Source organism: Hemicordylus capensis, chromosome 5 (genome assembly GCF_027244095.1).
Source record: "Hemicordylus capensis ecotype Gifberg chromosome 5, rHemCap1.1.pri, whole genome shotgun sequence".
Taxonomy (NCBI): domain Eukaryota; kingdom Metazoa; phylum Chordata; class Lepidosauria; order Squamata; family Cordylidae; genus Hemicordylus; species Hemicordylus capensis.
This window is the reverse complement of record NC_069661.1, coordinates 92,005,972-92,033,154: the sequence shown is the minus strand read 5'-3', so window position 1 is coordinate 92,033,154 and position 27,183 is coordinate 92,005,972. Positions and strand designations below refer to the sequence as shown.

The 27,183-nt window shown below is 42.2% G+C and overlaps 1 protein-coding gene across 1 annotated transcript; it reads right to left on the bottom strand.

Moving 5' to 3' along the window:
* Window positions 1-729: 729 nt before the first annotated feature.
* FGF20 (fibroblast growth factor 20) lies at window positions 730-5,668 on the bottom strand. Its single transcript, XM_053257253.1, has 3 exons — window positions 5,239-5,668; window positions 2,241-2,344; window positions 730-1,260 (listed from the first exon to the last, which is right to left on the bottom strand). The coding sequence occupies exons 1-3, from the start codon at window positions 5,528-5,530 to the stop codon at window positions 1,015-1,017; spliced, it is 642 nt and encodes a 213-aa protein (XP_053113228.1). The 5' UTR covers window positions 5,531-5,668; the 3' UTR covers window positions 730-1,014.
* Between the last annotated feature and the right edge of the window lie 21,515 nt (window positions 5,669-27,183).

Sequence of the window (27,183 nt, the reverse complement as noted above, 5' to 3'; positions counted from 1 at the left end):
ATCTAGGTGTCTCTGGACAATAATACTGTATGATTTCAAACATGGGAGATGGTTGGAGACTGCCTCCTTTGTCCTGCCAAAAAGATGCTACTGGGAGACGGTTCCCTTAAAGAACAATCGTGAAACAGACAGATAGAAGTATATTTTTAATTCCCTTGTAAATGTGCATTTTTTAATTCAGTACAAATATAAGGGGACAGTCTCATAGGTCATAAGGCAACCAATGTATTTCCCTGTTTAAAACAATTAATTAGGCAATGGCATGTGCATAAAAATAGAAGCCCAATCTATTATCTCATAACAATATTCAAGAGATGTTCCATTTGCAACATTTTGTGATTTGTAACATCCCTTTTCTTTTTGCACCATGATACTACATCAGAGTAAATATTGGCACCATAAATGATGTTCATTGGGATAAAGCGTTGTACTCTCTTCATAGCCCAGTAAAAAATAAACTCTGTAATAAATAAATATTTAAAATAAATATTTGAAATCTGAAAGTGTATAAATTAGGTCCATCCTGAAGGGCAAAACAAATCTGGATTTCACTTCCAAGTTTGCAAAGTCACCATAACTTCATGTTAGCAGTCCTCACGGTTTGTATATTTCCACTATCTTGCCATTTATTCTCCCCCCACCCCCAATACAATTTCTTCCAGCTTTCTACAGTCCAAATCCACAAGCTTTGGATAGTTATTCATGTTCTAAGTAAAGGAGGGAGGACATAATCCAGAGTGACTGAGTACTTGTCTGGTTTTGTAAATTAAATCCGGCCATCATCCCCATCTACTTGATCAGCAGAAGGATAAGCAAACTTAAAAGAGGTTGGTCCTCTTGGCTTTCAGGCTCATTCTCCTAAATCCAGACATTAGGCAACGAAGGCTCGTCTACCACTAAACAGCTTCTCCAACCCACGACTTCCTAGATCTTGGTGACTCCTCAGCCCTCTGTAGTTCTTTGCACTTTCGGAACGGTTGAGGCTAAGATTCCATTCTCCATCTGTGTTCAACTTCAGCTGAATACTAACACATCCTTGTAGAGCTCTGGCACTCTTTCAGGATCCACTGGTCTGGGCAAAAAATGAGTGAATTTCTGATGTCTTTTGGACCTTGCCCCATCTCTGGGACTGCCATCTTTGTTAAGCGCTACAAAGTACCGCCGGCCTGAATCACCATGCTTATACACATTGGAGGAATATGTGTTATACCAGTTCTCTTCAAACTGTTCCCTGAAGACACATTCAGGAGTGAGCTTTTCCTATGGAAAACAAAAAGGGTTAGAAAAGTCAATAAATGAACAAAGTATTGTGGCATTTACTCTGCAGAAACATTTTTCTTTTTCATTTTAAGTCTAACGTTTGCATTTTATGCCCAACGTGGCTTTCCTTTCCATAGATAACAACTGATTCCCCCAGGTTTAAACCCACTACATTTCTAGAGCAGCAGTGTATATATAGGAAAAGCCATTGCTTGGTAAAATATCCCCTTTTTCAGAGGATTATTTTATCACCAAGGAAAGAAAGCAGACACCTCAGAGTTCCACCTGCTGAATCACAAAGGAGAAGCAAACCTCACTACTCAATGTTCCTGCATTTATTTGTAGAACTCTCTCTCCCCCCAATTTTTCTTCAAGTACCAGCCTTAAGAACATGTTACTCCAAGCTCACTTTCTGTTTACTGGAATGGAGACTGGAGATGGAGTAGTTATTTAGCTACTAAATAACTGTACACATTTTGCAGACCTTTTAGACTAGTCACACTAATCTTTCATTCCTCCCTTGCAATTTGAAGCCATTTCTCCCCTTCAGTAGTGACACTGTTCTCTGCATATGTGTTAGAACCACACCGTCACCCCAGATAAATCAAGAGTACACTTTATAAGACACTCAGTGTGTTTGTGTGTATGTGTGTGCGCGCGCATGTTTCAAGGGAAGACTGGCAGTTACTTCATTTAGGGAGACTTGTCAGCCATTATTGATCTTCTCATTAAATAACCTCTGATCAGCTTCACGCCCAGCTTGAAAACTATTGTCTTGCGTTTTTAGAACGTGATCATATCATATCAAAGACACAAGTCATTTCCAAGAGTTGGCAGCACTTTGTGTTATCTCTTTCATTGGATGACTTCTTTCCCCACTCTAAGCAAATGACTTCACTTCTCAAGGAAGCCTATTACATCGTTCATTATTCCCAATGAATCCAATTGGAGTCTATAATGCAAATGTTGGTAATACTTACTGAGCCATAGAGCTCTCCTTTCTCATTCATTCCAAGGTAGAGGCCACTGTCAACCCCTCGAATACTGACTAATCCAACCGCCACACTGATGAATTCAAGGATACCTGCATTGAAACAAAAAACAAAGGTTTGTTTTTAACTTCTGTACATGTTGGCATAAAGGCTTGTGTAAAAAGTATGTGCTATTTACAATCTAACTTCAATGCATGTATACATAGAATACATCAACATTCCCAAAACATGTAGCCCTCACTGGCTATATGGAACATTGGGTTCCATATTGACCATCGCCCAGCCAAAGTTTAGCATGTTGACATCCCATTGGCTTCAATGAGAACATTAAGCATGCCCTTAAGTCTCTCCAGCTGAAGTAAATGGGATTTACAAGTGTTTAACTTTGGCTGGGTGATGCCATTCGTTGTTAGATAATAAGAATGATCAAATATTTGCATTTTTAGGGGGAAAGGACTTTGAAAACTTTTTAAAAAAACAATTGTTTCTTTGAAATACTGACATCTGATTTTGAATCACTCTTCAATATTTATCAACTTTATTTCATTGTTGTATTGCTTTCCATTCAGAGAAAGTTAATTAATATTCTATCATAAGCAGCCTTTGGAGTGTTAATTGGAAATTGTCAAGTTTCTGGTGTGCAATGCTTAGCGGCTGCCCAGCCAAACCTTTTTACAAAGATCAGATATTAAATATTTTACTGCAAATAAATGATCAGAGATTTTTGAGCTCCCAATATTCAAAGTTCCATTGAAAGACATGGGAGGTATTCTGTCTTTCTGATATCATTTTCAAAGACAAGCCTCTTTTTTTCAAATCATAATAAGCAGGTGATTCAACCCACAAAGAGACCACATCAGACAAACCTATTGAGAATGGAGATAGAATAAAGAAACACCAGGAAGGTTTGATCTCAATCTCAAACTTTTTTGGGGTAATTATTCCATGTTTACATGCTGTAAGAAGTTTCCCTTCTGTGAAGAACTTTGTGTTGAACTAAAGTTTCTTTCCTTCGGAACACATCAATGTTTTCAGTATGTTGTAAATCAGTTAAGGCCCTTTTGCAACAGATTGTTTTGACTACAGGAAACCTGATAGAGAACCTCTTCTATCGCCTTTTGTGGCTGTTAATGCACAAACCCCTCAGTGGTTGCCAACAATAGCAGATAAGGCTGTGCTACCTGAAATCCACCCTTTTTGTTTGCCCTTACAAATTCTGTAACCTTTCCCATTATTGGGACACATCTTATTAATACATAGCTGTAGTCCTAAACTGATGAATCCAATGCACATCAAAGATTTAGCAGTTCTCTGGCCAGTGGCAAAAGAGTCAGATTGGACCTTTGGAGGCCAAGATTCTAACACCTGCTCCTCCATTGCCCCACCAATCAGCCTTGGGCAAGTCACTCCTCCCCCCCCCCCCCCCGCGCGCTTCATTTTACAATCTGTAGAAAGGAACAAAGAGAAACCTGCCAAGGAGGGCTGTTGTGAAGATAAGTGAACTGTCTCCTACTCAATCTGTTCTGCAGATACCATCCCTCCATTCCTGTCTTCTATCAAGTTAAGGCTTCTGAGCACGTTTCTGTATAGTGCCTGGCACACTGGAGTGAAACATTTTAAATTGCAGTGTTTACATAGATGTTAAATGGGTGTGCGTGTGAAAGTTTGTGCCGTAGAGTCAGTGTTGACGCCTGGCGACCACAGAGCCATGTGGTTTGCTTGGTAGAATACAGGAGTGATTTGCCATTGCCTTCCTCCCATGCAGTATGAGATTATGCCTTTTGCTATTGTCACTGAAGTGAGCATCTGCCTCCAGCAGCTTCCTATATTGCTGCCTGATATAGGTGACGACAAATATATATATTTACTAGGCAGTCTGGAAAGTTGAACTAACAGCCTCTTGCTCCCTAGGCAAGCTGCTTCCCCCGCTGTGCCACTGCAGCTAATAGATGTTAAATAGCAGTACCTATTTAGTGCTACTCCGTCCAGTTCTGTTGCACTTTGCATGCAGAAAGTGTTACATTCAAGTTGCAATAATGCACGTATCTCCTCGTGCATAACTTACTGCAGTGGATGGCAGAGCTGTATTGCAAATGACTGCAGATGGCAAAATTTGCATTCACTTAAAAATATAAAGCAATGGGAGAGATGAAAGGGAAAGGTTGGAGCTGATACGCCCTCTTTCCAGTTGGAGCTGGGCATTCAGTGTATACAGCTGTAGCGTGCATACTTTTACTCACAGTGGACGATTGAGCTTGTTGTCATATTTGACTTAGCAAATAGGTAGGGTTTCGTTTCTAGAGCTGCGGAGGCAGGCTCAGCACCCTCTGACTTGGAAACTCACTCTTCTAATCTGCATCACATTATTACCTTATTTCCTGCAAGGAAAGCACATTCATAGCATGCAGTCTCTGTGGGAATAATCGCTTGTGATAATGTTGCAAATGTGTTATGAGGCTCCACAGTAGCTGTGGTTAATTACAGCTCTAAAGCAGCCCCACACATGTTTGTGAAATTCACACATATGACAATCTAATCTATACATGTGTCGAATGTTATTTTTTACATATACACAGTTCCCATGTATCAAATGCATAGTAAGTGAAGCAGCCTTTGGTGCTTCAGGAAAGGCACTTTGCACATGCTCAGGGACACTCTTTCTCACATATGCCATGAGCTTTTTGAAATTATGCTGCTTCAAGTTAATATAGGTCAGTTTCTCGCTCATGTGTCACCAGAAGCCAGTTTTTGCCCCCGTGACAATGCTGTCCACCACGCCTTTCCCCAGACTAATTCTCCTGCTCTCTCTAGCGGTCCTGGTCCGGATTAAGTTGTTTTGAGATTCCCAGCATGAGATCCGTTGCTATACCATCTGTTGCTATAGGATGCTTCCGCCGCAAGGGGAGGAGGGCGAAAAAGAAGCAGAAGAGAGCCAGCAGGAGGAGGGAGGGAAGGAAGGAAGGAAGAAGGAAGGGAGATGCCTTACCGAAGAGGCTGTGGTCCTGCCTAGTGCCTTGAACGCTGCCGTCGGGCAGAATCTGCAGGTGGAAACCGGTCCTGCAGTAGAGCTGCCTCCGACGAAGGATGCCCTGCAAGTGGGCTAAATCCGTGGCTCCTGCCGCGCCGCCCCCTCGGGGCCCTCTCTCGACCTGGGCCAAGCGATCCCCAAGCAGAGGCGGCCTCTCCCCAGCAGGAGGCAACAGGAAATGGGAGCCCACCTGCTGGCCCAAGCCTTCCAGGCCGCCTAGGAAGCCCCCAACTTCGGCTAAGGGAGCCATGAAAGAGCCGGATGGGTGGGGGGGGAGGCAGGGAGATAACAGATCCAATGGATGGTTGATGGTGATGATGGTGATTTGATGTTTTAAAAATATCTAGGCACTCTGTAGAGTCCGAGCTAAAGGCTCAGCTAGCTCTGGAGATTCTTCTGTAGCAGACCGGACTTGACACCAAGATAGCAGCTGCCTGTCTTGGGAGTCTCTTCTCTCCCCGGGCATGAGGCTGGGCTCGGCTTTGCATAAACATCGACAGCCGCTGCAGGTGGCGGTGCTGGTGGCGGTGGGGGTGCAGCTGCCGGCTGGCGGTGTCTTTGGGGAAAACCGAGGAGATCCAAGCGGGGCCGCCGCTCGCTGCTCTGCGCGCAATAACAGAGCGCGTGGGGGATCTCGCTATATATATATACATAGGGCAGGTTTCCCCCCTGACATATGCTAATATTGAAGCGAAGGCGGCTTGCACGCCGGTGAGATGTGGCGTTTGAAATCGTAAACCGATCCACTCTTCCCCTCCTCACACCTTTTCCCTCCTCCTCCTCTTTGATCTGAAATGACGAAGGGGAGTTCCTAATGTTCCCCAGCCATTAACACCACACACACACACACGGCTTCCAAGTTAGCAGCCTTGGAAACACCCCTCCCAGCCAGCCAGCCCCCCCCCCGCCAGTCCCTCCCTCTCCCCACATACACCCCGGTTTGCTGTTGATGTGGAGGAGAAGGATGCCGTCGGTTCTCTGCCTCCTTTTGATGTTCACGTTTCTCGCCAATGATAAATCGCAAGGAGCAAAAGAAGCCTAGTTTGGCAGGGACTCCGGAAAGCAGGAGGAGGAGGAGAGGAGGAGGAGGGCCAGATTCTGGGAGCGTGCAGTGCATTACGTGGACAGGTGCAAAGAAAGGTAAGAGAGAAGAAGGAGGAAGGGCGTTACCTGAGGGTTAGACCTGCCCAGACACACATGAAAGGGAAGAGAGAAGGGAGGGAGAGAAGCAAAGATCTAACAGTTTTGACTCCTCGATTTTCTGAACACTCATAAAAGCGTTACATGCATTACCCTTTCCTTTTATCACGTTCGGTTTCCAACAAGGGGGATTTTTCCAAATGAATTGGCATCGTCAATCGGGGTTTCCCCCTTCTTTAAAGTGATTTCTTTTATACTTCATTTATCACAGACAATGTGACACATTATTATTGTTTGGCGTTCATTTAATATGGTGTTTGACAATGGTGTGTATTATGGGTAGGATAAGGCTGAGAGAGACTCCCGCCTGTAACCTTAGAGAACCTGCTGCCAGTCTGTGTAGACAATACTGAACTAGATGGACCAATGGTCTGACTCAATATAAGGCAGCTTCCTATGTTCCTCTAATAGGATAGGATAGGATTGGATTGGACTGGATCAGATCGGATAGGATAGGATGGGTAAATGGCAGAAATTTGGTGAATGTTGACATTTATTGGTGATTCAAGACTGGAAGGGGCCCAGATAGAAATTCTGACAATCACCAGTAAGTGGGATGGTTAACCGAGTGCTTTCTGTCAATGCTCAAATGTCATGCTTATTTCTGCCATTTACAGGCAAGGGACATGTATCACACCATAGGGGTATGAATGCCAAAAAGCAGATTAAAAGCACAAAGATGTCTGACATTCCCTGCTGGGCCTTGTACAATCTTAAACTTTACCAGAAAATGTCAAGATTCTCCAAGTACCTCATTTGTCAGCTTCACTAAATTGCTGAAATTTACTCTAAAACAGGGGTTCTCAACCTGTGGTACTCCAGATGATGCTGAACTACAACTCCCATCACCCTCAGCCACAATAAATTGTCATTGGGGGTGATGGAAGTTGCACTTCAGCAATATCTGGCGGGCCACAGGCTGGGCTTACATTATGGGTCATGCCATCTGGCTCATCACCGCCCTTCTTTGCCAAGGGTGCCTTTTTTAGAATGGGGATGGAGCAATATTCAGCAACTTGATTCACTGAACCAGTGTGCAGGACAAAAATATAGGCACTCTGGAAACCGAATTATATGCAATCCCAATCCTTGAGCTACCCATAGCTCTCCCCTCTCAGCATATTCTTTAGAGAAGGCAAGTCAAAAGCCTGCAGTGTTTTCAGTTTTCTGAATCAATTCCCAGGAAGCTAGGAGTGATTGCACACATGCCACTTACAGTGATTTTGATCCTCTCCCCCACTTGGTGTGAATGTAGGAAAGTCAGAAATAGCTTTGAATGTGCTTGTATCCCATTTTTAAACTCATGGCCATATCAGAGGGTGGAACTGCAATCACATTTCAACGTCCTGCAATTTTTTCTTCAGTGTTGAAGCTTTTTCGATTTCACAAGTGATTTTCATGGAAATCTACCATGGATTGAAATGCAGTGAAGTGGAAAAAATATAACTTGTTTCTTCATCATTCTGTGAAAGTCCAGGCTTCCTGTCTATAAAAGTACTCAAGAGAACTGCCGATGTTTGTCAAGAAGGCATCATTTCCCATGTTTTTCCCAATGAGAGTTTTCCTGCATTTTCTGGGAAATTAATGAATATACACAGGGGGGTATATTTTTCTGGTAGTATAGGGAAGTCTGGGACCTATCTGGGAAATGGCATCTTTCTATCTTTTGTGGTTTGGAAGGAGAATTTCACATCAGTGAGTGAGTGAGTGAGTGAGTCCCAAACAGCTTGCTCACTCGCTCGCTCTATCTATTTGGATTACTTTGTAAAAGCCTCTTCTCCCTTTATGCAAGTGTTTTTCTGATCACTGTTAGTAGGTACACATGACCATTGCACACTGGCAGGGAGGGTGCAGGGGAAAGGCAAGACCAAACTTACCACACACACACACACACACACCCAGATGATCTTCTGTGTTGTATATGCTCTGGGCACCCAACTCTATGTACTTGTGGTCCTGGCGCTGGGATTAAGGGTGCGCTCGTACCCTTAACCCTAGCTAAAGGCCATGGTTAACATTCGGGGTGGGCACAGGGGCAGATCTTAACTATGGGCAAAGTGGGCAGCACTCACCTTACATTTCTCAGTCAGCCATGTTGTCTCTGCCTCCATTTGTGTGTCTACTGCCTCTCTCTGGTGTTCCCTGCTGCTCTTGCCTGCAGTCAGCTGCTGCTTTAAGAGTTGTGAGGGTCGGCGACAGTAGCACAGAACAAATGAAAATCACCAGATCTTTATCAATATTAAAATTAATAAGGCAAGAGCCAACATTTATCCTCCCAACAGCCCTATGAGGAAGGTTATGCTGAGAGATAAGTTACTGTCCCAGAGTCACCCAGTAAGTTTCATGGCTGAATGGGAATTTGAACTTGGATTTCCCCTGTCTAGTCCAGTAGGGAGGTGCACAGAACCGGCATGGGGCAGTTGAAAGGTGAGGGGGGGGGACTTTAAGGGCAAGGGAGGGTACACTTCCACCTCCCTCCACTCCCCCGCTGCTGGTGCTCCATTTGTAAAGACTCCATCGGGGCGGCAGCATACCTCCCTGCCATCCTGTTCCTTCCTTGGCATGTGCACCCAGGACTTAAGGTCAACGAGGGAGGGGTAAGTGCACCCTGCCCCACCCTTAAAGTTGTGCCCCCTGCCTTCGAGCCTCCAAACGGCCCGGTGTTCAAGCCTGTTTGGAGGCCCATAAAAGGGCCTCCAAACAGGTTCGTGCATATCCCTATAGTCCAGTACACTAACCACTGTGCCACTCTGGCTCAGAGCTCTTTCTTGTTGTTATTTATTATTAGTAGTATTCATTTTTGAAATAACCAGGCAGACAGAGCTGCCCTGGTGATTTCAGAATGCATTTACTCTCCACAGAAGCAGCCTTTTGTGGCTGGTCTGTGCTTTATTTGTGGCTTGTACAGTTCTTTTCCTATATGTGTATGCTTGTGTTTCGATTCTTCCATGTTGGATACAAATCTACATACTACTGTAGTCCTGGTAAGCACTATAAAGCAACTGATGTTTTCCATATTTTTCTGTATCTCTGCTGATGAGCAATTGAGATTTGTGTGCTTGTGTGTGTTTGTATTGTGATCCCACTTGTTCACTACAAATCTACACTTTGCCAGTTATTGCTAAGGCACCCGCCTAGTCCTGGCTCCACCTCTGCAGCTGTCCACAATTGGCTCCACCTCTCACTACTTGTGGCTCCACCCATCACCTGCCCTGCCTAGCGCGCACACACACACACACACACACACACACACACCTAGCCCCAGGAACCATCAGCTGCCACTGTTTGGGTGAGAGGGCAGTGCCAAAATCGGGCTCAATCTCAGTACTGCACACAAGCAGCCCAACCCTAGCCTGGGCTAGGCTGCTCATGTGAATAGGCTTATCATATTTTAGAAGTTAGAACATTATGCCACCAAAATTGCCCCATTTCAAATGGTTGTAGTACTCTAAATGTGTTGAACTACATATGTACCCAATGGGCCCTGCTGCAATATTTTGAGTGACATTGCTCAAAATCACTGCATCTTCCAACTGCACACAAAAAAGAGAGAGGCCTGCTTCACACAATTGTTTGAAAGTAGGTTTAATGTGGGTTACCAACATTAATGTGATTGTCATTAACCCACATTAGTTGTGCTAGTTTATGGCTGAGATAAACCCACTGTGATTCCCACTTTGTCCTGGGTTCCCACAATCACTCTAATGAAGGTAACCCACATTAAACCTAGATTTGAATGAGTGCATGAACCAAAATGGGGCGTTGAGGGAGGGAGTGGGAGGGAGAGAGGCAGAGGGAATATGAAAAAGAGACCTTGTTGTAGTCACACAAGAGCTCTCACCCAACTGGAGCAGAAAAGAGAAAGAAAGAGACAGAAGGCTTAATTTTGAAATAACTTTCTTCCAGGTGAAAGGGAGAGAAGCAGCACATGAAAAGCAACCACAGGATCACTAACATAACACTAACCGAAGTTGTCATGTTCCCCTGACACTGCCTTTGCCTTTCCAAGGATATCCCCATACTCTCACAAAAGCTGTGTGTGTGTGTGTGTGTGTGTGTGTGTGTGTGTGTGTAACTGGATGTAGACGGGGAAAAGGCACCTTCTTTCCATCAATGATCACAAGAATGCAGCTGAAAACCTACTCATTAGTTGCTTGTCAGTCTCCCTCCTTACAGGTAAAGTGTGCCGTCGAGTCGGTGTCAACTCCTGGTGACCACAGAGCCCTGTGGTTGTCTTTGGTAGAATACAGGAGGGGGTTACCACTGCCCTCTCCCATGCAGTATGAGATGATGCATTTCAGCATCTTCCTATATCACTGCTGCTCGATATTGGTGTTTCCCATAGTCTGGGAAATTACCAGTGGGGAGTCAAACCGGCAACCTATGGCTTGCTAGTCAAGTCATTTCCCCATGGCGCCATTAGGTGGCTATCATCCTCAATATCCCCAATTCCCAAACAGTTTAAAGATTTTTGTTTGTTTAATGACCATATGTGCATACTAGCTCAATTAGACAGTGAGGTCCAGCATCTCTGTTCAATATCTATGGGGAATCCTGTGTCAAAAGCTGATTTTATATAGATTGCAATGAAATCAGCTACAAATGATTTAGTACCAGGATCCCATGAATATGTAGTGTAATACAAGTACAAGATGTCACCCTTCCAACAGTACTCTACTCCCAGGATGAGTAGAGTACTTATCTTGGATGAGTACCAAGATGAGTGGATACTCTCTGCACCCACTGCAGGGATCTTGGAATATAATTTCAAGATATATTCTTGGAATACATTTTAGAATATAATTTTGGATGCAGTTCCTCTAAATGAAGAATACTCTAATATTCTAAATTATGTGTTTAACCAGTGTGATTGGACAGACTGGGGACACCTGGATTCAAATACCTGCAACACTTACTGTGTGACCTGGGTGCTTTCCAGATTAGACCCTGCAACGGGGTCACGTCGTATCTCAGAAGTGTGCTTCCACACTTCCTGCATCATGACACCACAGTCCCTACATGGATGGCAGGGTACCGTTCACATTTCCAATGCCTTGTTTCAAATTTAATCGCTGTGATATAGAGCTAGGACATCATATATTCAGCGTAAATAAATTGCTGCTTTTTCGGGTTGTTAGTTTCTGTGAGACTGCTCCCCCTGCTGTTTACATTTTGAATGTGACTTGCCTGAACGGAGACATTTTGCTGCTGTTGAGCAGCTAGTCTGGAAAGCACCCTTGGGCCATTCATTATCTGTCACAGAGTTATTGTTCAGAGGAGGGACAACTATGTAGGCCACCTTGAGCTCTTTGGAGGAAGGGGGAGATTAATTAATTATTACTTACTTAAGTAATTAAAATAAAGCATGCCATTACTAATAACATGTTCACATGCAAGATAGTTTGCCATTCTTATCAGATTTTTCCTCATGATCCTGTGAGGTAGGTCATTATTATTTCTATTTTACAGATGGAAAACATAAGGTGGTTCAAAAAAATAACTTGCTCAAGGCCTTTTCATGAATCTATCAACCCTGAATCCAGGGTTCATCCAACACTTTCAATTGGACCACATGGCTCACATGTGTTTCTGTGCATTTATATGAACCTAGTATTGCAAGGTCTGTTCCTACTAGCCTTAATACATTGTGTATTCTCATTTAAATAAATGATTTTCAGAACTAAATCTTGAAAGGATTGGGAGAGAAATCACTTAGTAAGTTTATGCTTTTGTTTGACTGACAAAAAAGTTGTAGAGCAATGGGAAAGAATAGGGTGGTGATGTTTTTACTCTCCCCCCACCCCGTCTCTTCCCATGTGTCTTTTCAGTCACTATGTAAATCTGGGAGATCAAATGGATTTGGCTGCTTTGGTTTATTTGCTGGAGAGAGTTTGGGGCTAATTAATTGGCAGGTGGCTTAAAGCAGGTAACGCTACACCTTTTCATCACAGCAGTCCAAAGTACTACCCTGTGAGCACCTGAGTGATTTAAAAAAGTGAGAGAGAAGATTGTTGAAAGCAAGTGATTTATTGGCGAAGGATTTAAAACACCAGAACAAAAATAACGTTAAATACAATGATCAGATAAATCACCTCTGAAGGAGAGAGAGAGAGAGAACACTGCAGACTTGCTGGAAAAGCTGTTGCAGATAGGTGTTATATAAGTTTACCTTTCAAATAACAAGAGTCTGTCATGTGGCTGGACCCCAAAAATCCTCCATAATCGAGCTTTCAAAGCACATCTGTGTAAACATTATCACATCAGTATAAGACATCAACCAATGGGCTTTTGCTTTGAACCAAATCTTCTTAATTGCAGGGCTAAATCAAAGAACCAGATCAAAGTTGCAAAATCTGTAGAAGAACCAATTGTGCAGGTAGCCCGCACACTTATGTCTTAAATATACCTTTTTTAAAAAAAACTGTTTGAAACACACATCAAGTATTTTTATATACATATAATTGACACAAGAGAGATCAAACTAATATTAATGCAGCAGCTCAGCACAAAAAAACTGGGAACACAGCAAAATAGCTACAATTGAGATGGAAGTTATTAGCCAACCTGAGCCTAAAGATATAATATTCTAGGTTGCAGGCATGGTGCTGCAATGGTCCCAAGGAAAAGCAAGCATGATCAACATGGGTACTTTGTGTGTTAGTGAGTTAAGGCTGCAAGTTGTCGGGGGCTCAGGATCAAGGTCTGAAGCAATTCAGACTCGGTGCTTTAATTACTTAGTATCCTCCCTTTCTTCTATAGAATGCACGGCAGCTTCCATAGGGTTCTCAAGTGACTTCCCTTCCCGGTACTGACAAAACTGCAGTCCAAACTACATGTTACTTTAAAATCAGACCTGCTCAACTTGGAGGCCCCAGCTGTTTTTGAACTACAACCCCCATAATCCCCAGCCACAATGGCCAATAGCCATGGATTATTGGAATTGTAGGCAAACGTCTGCAGGAGGGCTGAAGTCAATAAATCCACATGGTTTATCCCAGTGGTAACTCAAGACTTCTATATGCCTGAAGCAGGGCACCAAATGTTATCTCTCTCTTTACTTTTTTTAAAAAGCATAGGCAGGAGAGCATCTTACCTCCTCATGAGGGCCCTAATAACTTGCTGCTTGAGGCAACCGCCTTGTCTTGTCTCACCTCACCTCATGGAAGGGCTACCCTTGGTTTGCCCATGCATGGGTGTTTCTGTTACAATAGCAGCTATGGGAGCACCCAGTTGTCACCATGGCATGCAAAGGTGGGGCAGTTAAATCACAATGCATTTCTGATGAACATTGCCCCCACAGTGCTTATATTTAATCCACAGTTTGTGCCAATGGCTTCTTCCCTCCTGGAGCAAACAGCACCTTTGTAAGGGGGAGACTTTAATTGAGACAGCAGTGTTAGGAAAAAGGACTAAACTCCTAAGGCTCAAGATCTGTAACTTCTCCACTCTCTGATCCCATGAAGATCAAAGGGGGCCAGGCTTGTCAGGGCTCACAAGAAGCCAGCTCACTGCTACTATCATAAGACAGTCAGCTGGGCAATGGAAGGAAAATAAGGGCCTTTGAATGGCTAGTCAATCAAGAAAAGGAGCATGGGAGACTGAGTAGCTAACTGGAGCAGCTACTCCAGCTAGCAAAATTCCTTGCTAGTTTGCAAAAGGCAATTCCTGTTTACAATTAGCCCATACACTGCTCTCTCTGATTTGTTGAGATGTTGTAGTTTCTGAGGTGTGTTTGTTTTTGAGGACTCCTCCCAGCCTTTTCTAAAAGGGGTAACAAGAGCTATGTTGTTCTAATCTGCAGCATTAAGGCTCTATATGTAGTCTCTGTGTACATATAGGTGGATCTGCAGAGTGGGCAACTGGAAGATGATGGATGCCCCATGATATGTGTGTACCTGCAGCATGATGAGTAAGACCTGTCTGTTTTCACTTGCCTGTTTTTGGCATGTGTATTGATGGTCAGGCATGGAAAAGGTTATTTTGGCCTTCATTCTACCATTCCCCCAGGTGAGTCTGTACAGCTCCCAGCCAGAATATGTGTAGTAATCTATCTGCATTTTCTCCCTACCTAAGTGCAGCTAGAGTTCCCCTTGTTGTTTGACACACAGTTCCTTTCTCCCTTGGTGAAAGGGTCCTTGCTTGCAGACAAGTCTTCAATCCTCAGGGAAATTTCAAGTTTTGAACCCTTGTCTTTGGGAGCCTATGTGTTTGTGCTATAGTCCTCTTCCCTCCCAAAGAGACTAGCTTGCATCCCCCTTTGTGTTGTGTAGTCAAAAAGGTGGTTATTAGTGCTGTGTGTAAGTGTTAGAGATTTACTGTATAAGGAATTCAAATCCCTGAGGCTCTAGCAGCTGTTAGACTACAGCAGTTCATGTAGCAGAAGATCTTGGTAGCAGTTTCTTCATCATCATTGTGTGTTTTGGGTGGGGCATCTCCCCATTGCTGTGAATGGATTAGTCCCTTCCATTCCTAGCTGATGGCGGGGTATCAGCAAGCTACTCTGCAATTAGTGTGTGGCATGGTGGTGCTATATAGACACTGGAGCCGTGGCTGGGGGAGGTGTGGCTTTTGTTTCTCTTGTTTTCACCTCCTGACCTGTTCTGGAAGTAGATAGGACTCTAACTAACTTGTATTGGGTGTAACTGGGACCACAGGATTTGCTCTGCTGTGGTTTTAGGTCAAAACCAGAAGCCTGAATTGAGTTGAAATACATTTATAGAATGACTGAAGTTACTGAATCACTAGTGTAAGAGTCTTCTGACCTATCCAACATCGAATCAGGCCCCAGACCCTGCTTCAGCTGAAATTTCCCATGGCCTTCAAGTTCAGCCCTATATAGGTATCTTCTGGACTATTCTGAATCCTAATCCTATTCTACATTGCTCCTCTCCTATAAGAAGGTTATTCTGAGCCTCAATCACAGCATTGGGGAAAGCTCGGGCATAGTGAATCCAGCCTTCCTACTGGGTAATAAACAGATGAGAGATCACAGTGATGTAATTAACCAGCACTGATGAAATTTCTTAAAAGCATCAACAGCCAAGTTTATTGCAAGCACAAAAAACTGTTCTTAAAATGAATTTCGGGATGTTTAGAGTAGAGTGAAACTGAAATACAAAACAAATAGACCCCTTAAGCGCAGCCTTTCATGTTTGGGCTTGGAAGCATTTATACTGTTTTATCAAGCACCAAGAAAGATACGATAAGGGCCTTTTTTCACCTTGCTGTTTACACTAGTCATGTGACAGGAAAAAGATAACACCAAAAATTTTCTGCCCCTTCTGTGATGCTATCATGGAAAGTTAAATACATTTCAAACATGGTTTTCCCCCCAAGAGCACATAATTCTGCTTTAAGCATACACTACAATCTAATCATTTCCCCTTTACTTCATAGAATGGCACTTTCAATGTGTTGAACAAATATATAGGGATCCAATTTTGTTCTGAACTCCCAAATCAAGTAATTATTATGGTTTGCATAGGCAATGTAGTAGTACTTGGACACTTTCTAAGAATAGTATATTGTCTTGAGAATCACGTGATGGCTTTCCTCAGAAGGAAGAAATATTAACTCTGATGATTTTCCATGGGAACAGCACTCCATACTCCTCCCGAATTGAAAAGGGAGTGGATTTGCTGCCAGTGCCAGATGAAGACCAAGTCTTCTGGGTTCCGCTAACCAGATGGAGAGATGGGGCTCCTTCTCACTCAGCCAATGGGATGAGGCACTGGAAGGTTTGAATCTCCAGCACTTGCTCACTAGGCCTGCTCTTGGTGCTTTCTCAGCTATTTCCATCCTTTGGAGAGCTGGGGCGGATAGGGAGTCTCATACGAGTAATGGAATTGGCAGGGACTCTAAAGCATCACTGGGCTTAACTGGACCTGCCCCTCAGGGTCATAGGGCTTGGGCAGGGAACAGAACCACTTCCAGAAGGATGATTCACTTGCTAAGGGCTGTGGGGCTTGGGTGGTGAATAGATTCAGAATCCCTCTAGGCACCTTTCTGATTCCTGGATTGAGGGATGCCATGATTACAGCCCCAGAGCCAGGGTGGTCTTGCCCCTCAGAGAAGTGCTGAAGTACCAGGACAGACTTTGCCCTGCAAGAATGTCCTGCCTAAAAGTGTCAAACAGAATTGTGTGGTTGATCTGGCATACACAAGTAGGGGGTTTTTTGCACACAATCCATCCCCCACATTGACATGCAGAGACTGTGAAAGTGGGACTAACATGCCGGCATGCTCATACTTCCCTCTATGCATGGGCCAGATCGAGGGACGATCATCTTATCTGGCTCTTTCTTTCCATGTGCCCAACCTAGCAATACCATTCTCTGATAACAAATCATACAATAAAAGTTTATACAGATATACAGTACCTGTGAACAGGAAAGAGTGCAGGTGTTTTGGCTCCTGAGTAAGCTGTGTTCTCTCTTGCCCCCACCTTTGCTCCTGCAAAGTCTCACATCTGTTAACTGCATTCTGCTTGGCTCTTCCTGTTCACCTTCCCCTTATGCTTCACGTGGCCACCAGTCTACTTTGTTTTGCATGTTTATCTAGAAGTATGGCGTGTTGATCTGATCAAATGTTTGTTCAATGCTTTGTTTTAAAATATTTTTTTAAACATTTAAACTATTCAGAGAAAAGTTGGCTTTGTGACTGACGCAAGGATTGGCCAATCGACACTGTGTAAATTTAGCTTTTGTCTAAAACCGGAACAGGTTACTCTTGAGACTGATCCGGGCAAGAAGACTATAAGGCTATACTTGCGATCATGAGAGGTGGGGGCGGGAGGCAGGGTTTCACCTACCTCCCCCTGCCCCCTATGATCTCCTGACAAATCTTCAGTGAGCCACCACACGCCCAGACAATCCATGCTGCTCCATTCAGCACAGATTGCTGGAGAATGGAACCCATTTTTCCAGCCTCCAGGAATCCCACAAGGCATCATGCGATGAGCATGGTGCCTTGAGGGATTCCCCTGGGAGCTGGGCATTCTAGGCGCCCAACTCTTTGTACAGCCCAACCATACACATGACCACAGCACTGGGTTAGAGGGTGCGCTTGTGCCCTCTGCCCCAGAGAAAAGCCCAGGAACAAAAGTCAGGCTACCCACAAGGCCATCGTTGGAATTGGGCTCGATCCTGGCAGTGCACACAGGCAGCCAAACCCAGGCTGGGCTGCCCTAGCCTTGGTTTGGCTGCTCATGAGAATAGCCTTTATGACTAACCAGTGATGAATGAACTTGCCACTTAAGCTATGTATGTCTGTTCACAGCCAAAGCCATTTCTTGGCAAACAGTCATGCATTCTAGTCTCAAAGGCAATTTCTAGGTTATGCCTCCTGCTTGTCCATCCCATTAGCTACACGTACAACCAATCTGAGATGGGTAGTTTAATCAAAACTGAATTTTTCACCCATATTGGATATAACATGTTGGAAAAACATCTATGAACTTCTGAGATAACACGAAATAACCATGTGATCTACAGGGCAACATTATAATACAAGGATTAGTAATCCACACAACATTTTAAAAAGCTTTATCTAAGGTCAGGCACTAAAAAGAAATCTAGAGCTATGAGTGGGCTCACATCAGAGAAAAGTTGATTACATGGTATCCATGCAGCGCAAACCTACAATATTTGGAACCCTCTAAGTCAAATGCAGCCACCCAGCCATGTAGTAGAGCCTGCCAGACACTGAATAAGCAGCCCCCTGGGTTTCCCTTGTAATATCTAGCTTCACTCCTAAATATATAGTAGTTGTTAAATGTACCTTTTATCATATTGCTTATGTTAAAATTAGATGTGTTAGATGACCTATTCGGTACTTCATTAATGAAGTTTCTAACAATATTAGAACATTCATTTAGTTCTATTTAAATTATGAGATATGACTGTTGGCACATATCTTCAATCAAGCTGGAATCTTATACTAACTGTGTGATTAAGCTGAACTTGTGTTCTTAAGTAAACATCTCAGTGGGAGGGTCTGAGGAATACATCCAGACTAAAGTAGTTACAGATGTGCATTTTCTTTCATTGAACAAAAGATTAGCCTGGAGGTGCTACTGAAAAGTCTTTAAATTCATGACTGAAGACTTCAAGGAACCACCCAGCACAGCTACCTGTTGATTCATACACGTTTGGAAGTGATAAATGCAAATCTCATGTCCAAAAGACAATTTGATATTTTAAACAAATGGGTGATAGGAAAAATAAAAAGTAATATGCCTATAAGAATCTTGACAAAAATCTCAAAGTATGTGGGCATTTCATACAGTAGAGCCGTGGTTATCTCTGAGCACTAATGTTCAGTCTCAAACTTTCTTCTTACTGCCTCCCATCTTAAATACCTAGTTATAATGCATCTAAAATGGCACTGGAAATATACCTATGTTTCCACTTTTGGATCCACAGTGACAATAGATTTGAATGCCCAATGCTAAAACAAGACTATCCAACTTAGCTAAAGTCAATGATGGTAAGAACTAGGAGGTAGTGGTTCTTCTGCTCCTTTAGGAATTCTATTTGGGTCCTTAGATATTTCAGAGAGTGATTCTGAGGTAGATCGGGTGTATGCAGATGCAGGTCAGCACGAGTTTGCTTAATTTTCTAAACTTGTTGAAGATCCATTCAGGAAGAGCACTCCGCAGGCTGCCTCAAGGAAGAGGATCTGCCATCAGCCTCCGACTCCAGCAAAGAATTGGGAAAACTGTAGCTCTGTCATCTCAGCAATTGCCCAATGCCTCTTATTGCTGGCTGAGAAAACAAAGTGCACTTGCTGTAGAGTGCACTCTGAAACCAGGCTGCATTGCTCAAGACCATGGTTCAAAAGAGAGCACTGCCACTTTTGTTTCCTGCCAGTTCTCAGCAGAGTGTGCAGACGAAGAATGAGCAGGCCAGTGCCACTACTAAGGAGCTCTGGTTATTGGTGAGGCAATATCCATTTTCCCTTGAAGGCTGACCAGGTGTGCAGACCTTGCTCCTGCAAATCAGATTAACCCAATGGTCAACATGCAATATGTACTTAAGGATTTCACCACTTGTGCCTCAATCTGGCAATTTGCCCTACTACCTGCAACCTGTACTACCTGCTCCTTGCAGCTAGATAACTCCTGCTTAAGCTCACACACACACACACACACCCTGCCAGGCCTTGCTCAGTGGTCCACAGGCAATATCACGGTGCCTAGAACAGGACATTGCATAGATTCTGTTCATGCAGAAGAAGCCAAGTTGAATATCCTTTCATAAATCACCAGGAATCCATTGATTTATCTGCCCCATGGAACTCTGTGGGACTATATACACTCAGAGAATCAGGCTGCAAAAGAATGCAGCCTTCCGGTGGCTGGGGTGGGGGCAATGAGGAAGCAGATTATATATATTTAAAAAAATTTTATGTCCCTCCAGTGCCCCACTCCACAAGGAGTCCACCTCACCACACACCACTACTGTTCAGTGGCCGGTGTGCATGCATGGCAGCTATTTGTGGGACCAGCTCAATTTAAAAAAAACCTTTGCCTGACTGACCCTCAAATGATCACCATGCATCCACACCAGCCAGCTGGGGGGCAGGGCAGCAAAGGCAGACTCTCTGTAGAGCTAGACAATGGCAGGACATCTTATGGATTTTCAAAGGAATCATCCACTTCCTCACAACACCCCTCCCCCCATCCAGTGCCGGCTACCAAATCTGACTTTGGCACCTCCTACACATTCAGCTGAAATTATACTCTGTATGATACAAAATATAATTTTAACAGAATGTAGTGGGAATAAGGGGGCACTGAAGGAATACTTTGCCTAGGGCAGGGCTTCCCCCCTGGGGGTACTTGGTGCCTCCCTACACTACAGCTGCACTATTTCTTCCTCATGTGAGGATTGCTGCCTTGAAGCTTTTGCTTCCTCAGTGATGTGTCTGCTGCAGAAGAGGGATTGAGGAGAAGGGTGAGGACCCTCCTGATTGGTTGGTTACAAGTTGAAGCTCAGCATACACCTTCCCTAAGCCTAACTGACAGGCTTCAGAAAATTTGCACTGGCCAGTGAGGATGCCGGTGGAGGGGTGGCGAGAGGCACCTGTAAGAGTAAAAGAATTGGTGCTTACCTCTGCTCTTGCTGCACCTGAATGCTGCTTGGAGAAGCAGCGTGCAGTCCAGCACCCCCTGCAGCGAGGGTTCGCCTCCTCCACTCACTTGGCCGCGGGCTGGGAATCGCTCTGTGGAAGTCAGGTGAGTGGTGGAGGCGATTCCTCACCGCAGGGGGTGCTGAGTGGCACGCTGCTTCTCTGAGCAGCGTTCAGGTGTGGCGAGAGCGGAGGAAAGCACCAATTCTTTTACTCTTAAAGGTGCCTCTTGCCACCCCAACACCGGCACCCTCACCGGCCGCTACTGGCACTGAGTAAAGTGTGCTGTTGAATCGGTGTCAACTCCTGGTGACCACAGAGCCTGTGATTGTCTTTGGCAGAATACAGGAGGGGTTTACCATTGCCATCTCCCACACTGTATGAGGTGATGCCTTTCAGCATCTTCCTATATCGCTGCTGCCTTATGTAGGTGTTTCCCATAGTCTGGGAAATTACCACCGGGGATTCAAAGTGGCAACCTCTGGCTTGCTAGTCAAGTTATTTCCCCGCTGCACCATTGAAATTAATGGGACATGTTTATTTGTCCTTTTAATTTAAATATGACTGCTTGTGAATAACTTAGTGTGGATGTGAGCCAGTGACTGCAGTAGCCTGTCTCCTTAACTATAATACTTTGCGCTTTTATGTACATATGTGTATAAATTTAAATGTTACCGTTATGAGATGGGCTACCCCAGTCACTGACTTACATCCAGACTCATAAGCAGTCTTATTGAAATTAATGGGACATGTTTACTTGATCCATTAATTTCAGTGGGAGTACTCATGAGTAACTTTGTCTGTATGTAAGCCAGTGACTTGAGTAGTCTGTATGCACACACATCAAATATCCCTATGGCGTACCTGAGCTGAAGGTTTACAATGGTAGGGGGTACACTTGTTAATATAGGTTGGGAACTTCTGGATTTAGGACTTCCAGTTCTGACGCTGACCGAGCAAGACGCTTCTCTTGGAGTCTCCGAGAGAAGACCTGCAGAAAGCAATTGGGGGGACTCAACAACCCCCCCCCATCCCACTGGATTAAAGTGGGAGGCAAAGAAGACTCAACCAGCCCGGAGAAGTCAGCTCCTGCTGCGAAGCCAAGGTCTCTTCATGCCAGTCGAGCGACAGGGCTAGAGTCAAGGAGGGTACTGCAGTGTGGAGTTCAGGCTGTCCTGAAACTAAGCTCGGAAGCATTGCAACTTCTATCAAACGCCAACAAGTCAACAAAGGAATTTATTAAGAATCTCATCTAAAAGAACAAGGAAAACAACAACTTGCGAGATAGAACCTTATTTAAACAATGCTTTTTGGATGTCAAGGTATGGTTGAAATATCACAGCCCCACATGGAGAGAGACTAAAACTTTATAAGCACATCTACAGGAGAAGAGGAGCCAAAACTCTGCAGTAGTTTCGAAGAGAGGGATGACTAATGCCCACCCCTGCCTTTGTGTTTTCAAATGGTTATTAAATCTGCTAAAGTAATCGAAAGTAATCCAAATCTTGCTAAAGTTACTTAAAGTAGCCCAAGTTACTATATTGTTAGCTCACAATACGCCCTAAGTGCAAAGATTCGATGCTGGGGATCACTGAGGTAAATACGGTGAACTTCCGGGTGAAGAGTGTGAAGTATATCTCCCACCTTCTTTGGGGGCATAGTTGACTTTCAACGTGAGTCTACAAATGTGAGTTGGGGTCGAAGGGAGCCTGTGACTATATCTACAGAGTGAACAAACGGATACACCTTGAGCGAAGAAGAGTTAAAAGAGTCAAAGGATGAAGTGGAATTAAAGTGGAAATTACACTTTCCCTGTTGTAGTCATAGGAGGTGTATATTGTTTAAAGAGTTAATTTTGTTGTAAACATCCAATATGTTACTGTAGTTTATGGTTAGTATATTAGAATGTCTAAGAATAAGAATACTCCAACTGGACCACGAACTTACATGGCCAGAAAACTATCAGTGGGAACGATTCCCCAAATGGATAGGTCCACTAGTGAAATTTGGGAGTTACTTCAAACCATTAATAGTAAATTAGACACAAATAACGAAGTGGTTCAATCTATGGTCCATGATATGCAAACTCTTAAAGAGGACATACAACAGATAAAAGCAGATCCACAGGTCTTAAAGCAAGATATGTTGCAGTTGAATAAGGAGATACAAGGGGTTATAGACAACTCAAATAAATGTAACAACTTGGAAGAAATAAAAGGATAGTGGAGGATACTAAACAAATTTCCAAAAAAGTGGACGTTGCAGATCAGGAGATAATGGAGTTGAAAAAGGAAAATGAAGAGTTAGCTGATCAACTTGCAATGTTGCAACTGGTGCAGAGGGGAAAATGCTTAGAATAAGGGGAATTCCAGAAAGCACAACTCAAAATTTAGCAGATTTGCTGACAAATGAATTAGCCAAACTTTTGCAGATAGATCTACTTAATATGGAAGGACTTATTGAAGATGCCTTTAGAGTAAATGCCACTTTTTCAGCCACCCACAAAGTGCCTAGAGATTGCATAATTCAACTTAATTCAAAATCTACAAGCACATACTATACAAGCACATTTTCAAAATAAATGGGAAATTAATGGACAAACAATTATGGTGAAGAAAGAAATCCCAAGGAGACTTCTTAGGAAACAAAAAGACTACAGGGATTTGACTGATACTTTAAAACAAAATAAAATCCCCTTTAGATGGGAGTTCCCTCAAGGGATTGCCTTTACCTGCAAAAATAAGAAATATAGATTAACCGAAGACTCTAAAATAAAACAAATTCTCTGCAGGTACAGGAATGATCTTCAGGTCTCAGGGGATCTCCAAAAGACACAAGGTAATAAATAAGGTGGGGGGGGGATTAGCAAAACAAATAAATAGTCAGTATGGAAATAAAATTCTTTTCCTTAAATGTAAATGGTTTAAATATAAAAACAAAACGCCAAATTTTTTTCCATGATCTCAAGAAAAGAAAATTAGACTTAATTTGCTTACAGGAAGTGCATATACTGTAAGAAAGAGAGATAGAAAATACCTACAAAACAAAGCACTTGGCCAGCAATTTGAAACATTAGATATTAAGAAAAAAAGGGGAGTAGTCTTTTATATAAAAATTTTTAGAGCTAAAACTATATAAAGATGATTATGGAAGAGTTTTGATAGTAGAAATAAAGGTTGGAGACTTAAAATATACAATAGTGGGCCTATATGCCCCTAATGAGGCAAAAGCAGACTTCTGTAGAAAATTGGAAAAGCAACTAACAGGGACAGATAGGCAATGGATTATATTAATGGGAGACTTTAATGGAGTTGTCTCAACGCAGGCTGATAGAGATTCAATAGACTTGAGAAAAAATGATGGGAAATTACCAAAAGCCTTTTTTTAATATGGTTGAGCACTTTGGTTTACATGATATATGGAGAATCAAAAATACAGATGCTAAGGAGTATTCTTTCTTTTCAGATAGACATAAAATGCACACGAGAATAGATATGATCTGGGCTAATGCAGATGTGTTGATAACAATCAAAGAAACTGATATATTGCCAAAGATATTTTTTGACCATAATCCTATAGAATTAAAGTGGAAAACTGGAATAAAGAAAAACTATCAATGGAAATTAAACGAGTCCCTTTTCAATCGGTCTAAAATTGTGAAATTAGGTTTACAAAAACTTAAAGAATATTTTGAGATAAACATAAAGGATGATCTACAAATGAAGACAATATGGGACGCAAGTAAGGCGGTGATGAGGGGTTTCTTTATTCAACAAAATGCATACGGGGGGGGGGGAGAAAAAAGAGAACAAGGACCTAATCCAGATTCAAATTAAGGACTTGGAAGGGGAACTAATTGGAAAAAAAGGTGACCAAACTTTAATACAACAGTTAAAGGTATTAAAACAGAAATATTCCATGTTGATGGTGGAGGAGATGGAAAGAAATTAAAAATTTCTAAAACAGAAATCTTTTGAACAGGCAAATAAACAAACTGGGTAAATATCTGGCCTGGAAATTAAGAGTTGAACAGCAAAAGAATTATATAACGAGTCTGAGTACGTCCAGTGGTATTATTAATCAACAGTCAGTAATTAAAAGATAATTTTATAAATATTACAAGGAGTTCTATCAAAAAAGAAAGGTTTATATAAATAAAGTAGAACAATCCTTATAATTAAGGAATTTACCAAAATTAAACCCTAAACAACGGGAAATATTGAATCTTCCAATTTCCAATGAAGAAATTAAGGATGCTATTAAGCGAGCAAAGGGGGGGAAATTGCCAGGACCAGATGGGCTCTCTGTTATATACTACAAAGCTTTTAGTGAAGTATTGTCTCAACCATTACAATGGACAATTAATGAAATTATGATGAAGGGTTGGTTCCCTGATTCATAGAGGCAGGTGACTATTACATTAATACCAAAACCTGGCCAAGATCAAACTCTGGTTAAATATTATAGACCAATCTCCGTACTTAATAATGATTATAAATTATTTGCTTCTATACTTGCTAAAAGAATGGAGGGGGTCTTGGTAGAGGTAATTCATGAAGATCAGGCTGGATTTCTACCAAAAAGGCAAATAAAGTACCCAGAATGTTGGGGGCAATATGCTAAATCATTGTAAACCGCTAAGAGAGCTCCGGCTATAGAGCGGTATATAAATGTAAGTGCTATTGCTATTGCTAAATAAAGGACAATTCATTCATTCATTCAATTTCTATACCGCCCTTCCAAAAAATAGCTCAGGGCAGTTTACATAGAGAAATAATAAATAAATAAATAAATAAATAAGATGGATCCCTGTCCCCAAAGGGCTTACAATCTAAAAAGAAACATAAGATAGATACCAGCAACAATCACTGGAAGTACTGTGCTGGGGGTGGATAGGGCCAGTTACTCTCCCCCTGCTAAACAAAGAGAATCACCATGTTTAAAAGGTGCCTCTTTGCCAGGTTAGCAGGGGTTAACACAATGTGTGAACTGTTTTAAATGTATTAGAATTTTACGAAAAGCATAATGATAAACAACTGGCTATGTTATTTTTGGACGCAGAGAAAGCTTTCGATAACATCTCCTGGCAATTTATGTTGAAAACCCTGGAAATTGTAGAGTTTGGAGCTAATTATATAAGGGCGATTGGGTCTATATACTCCGAACAAAAAGCAAACATTAAGGTTAATGGAGAACTTACAGATTATTTTAGTATTCAAAAAGGTACTAGACAAGATTGCCCCCTGTCTCCATTATTATTTATATTGGTCTTGGAAATTATGTCCAGGATGATAAGGGAAGAGACCAAAATACAAGGATTGTCAATAGGGACACAAAGATACAAACTAAGAGCCTTTGCAGATGATATAGTGTTGTTTCTACAAGATCCTTTAGAGTCAATTGATAAATTATTGGAAATATTAGAATCATTTGGGAATTTGGCAGGGTTCTATATAAATAAGGATAAGACAAAGGTATTAATTAAAAATATGAACAAAAAAGATATTGAGAAATTTGTCTTGAGATCTAGTTTCAATGTGGAAAAAAAGGTAAAATACCTAGGAGTTATGCTTACAACAAATAATGCCTTATTGTTTCAAAATAATTATATTAAAATCTGGAAGGAAATAAAGATAGACTTATGTAGATGGAATAGATTGAATTTATCATTAAGTGGAAGAATTTATGTTATCAGAATGAATGTTCTTCCTAAAATGTTATATTTCTTCCAGACAATACCAATAATAAATACAATGTCAATTTTTGATCAATGGCATAAAGACATAAAGAACTTTATTTGGCAGGGCAAAAAACCAAGAATAAATTTTTAAAACCTAACGGACGACAGGAAGAGAGGAGGGTTTGCGTTACCGAATTTTAAGTTATATTTTGAAGCAATATGCCTAAACTGGATGAAAGAATGGATTACATTAAAAAAATCCAAGACTGTTAGATTTGGAAGGATTTGATATAAGATATGGTTGGCATGCATATCTATTTTATGATAAGGTAAAAGTAAATAAAGACTTCTTAAATCACTATGTTAGAAAAAGCTTATATATGGTATGGATGAAAAACAAACTTGTGTTAGAACCAAAAATTCCACTTCAGGTATCTCCACTGGAAGTTATATCTAGAAAACAGAAAAATATGCAACAGACTTGGCCTACGTATCGACAACTGCTTGTTCCCCAAGGTGCAAAATACGAACTTAAAAAAACTAGATCTTATGCAGGATTGGAATATTTCTTGGTTTCAGTATCACCAGATTAGCGCCTTATTCAAGCAAGATTGCAAAAAGAGTTTTAATCAATCAAAGTCAGAATTTGAACAACAGTTGTGTGACAAGGAAGACAAACTAGTTTCTAGGATGTACGATCCGTTATTATTGGAAGATACAAGAACGGAAGTAGTGAAAACTCCAGTGATTAAATGGGCTCAGGATTTTGGTTACAATATAGACTTGGAGAAATGGGAAAAACTATGGCTAGAAGACATGAAATACACTGCCTGTTCTAATTTAAAGGAAAATAATCTTAAGGTGATGTACAGATGGCATTTAACTCCAAAGAA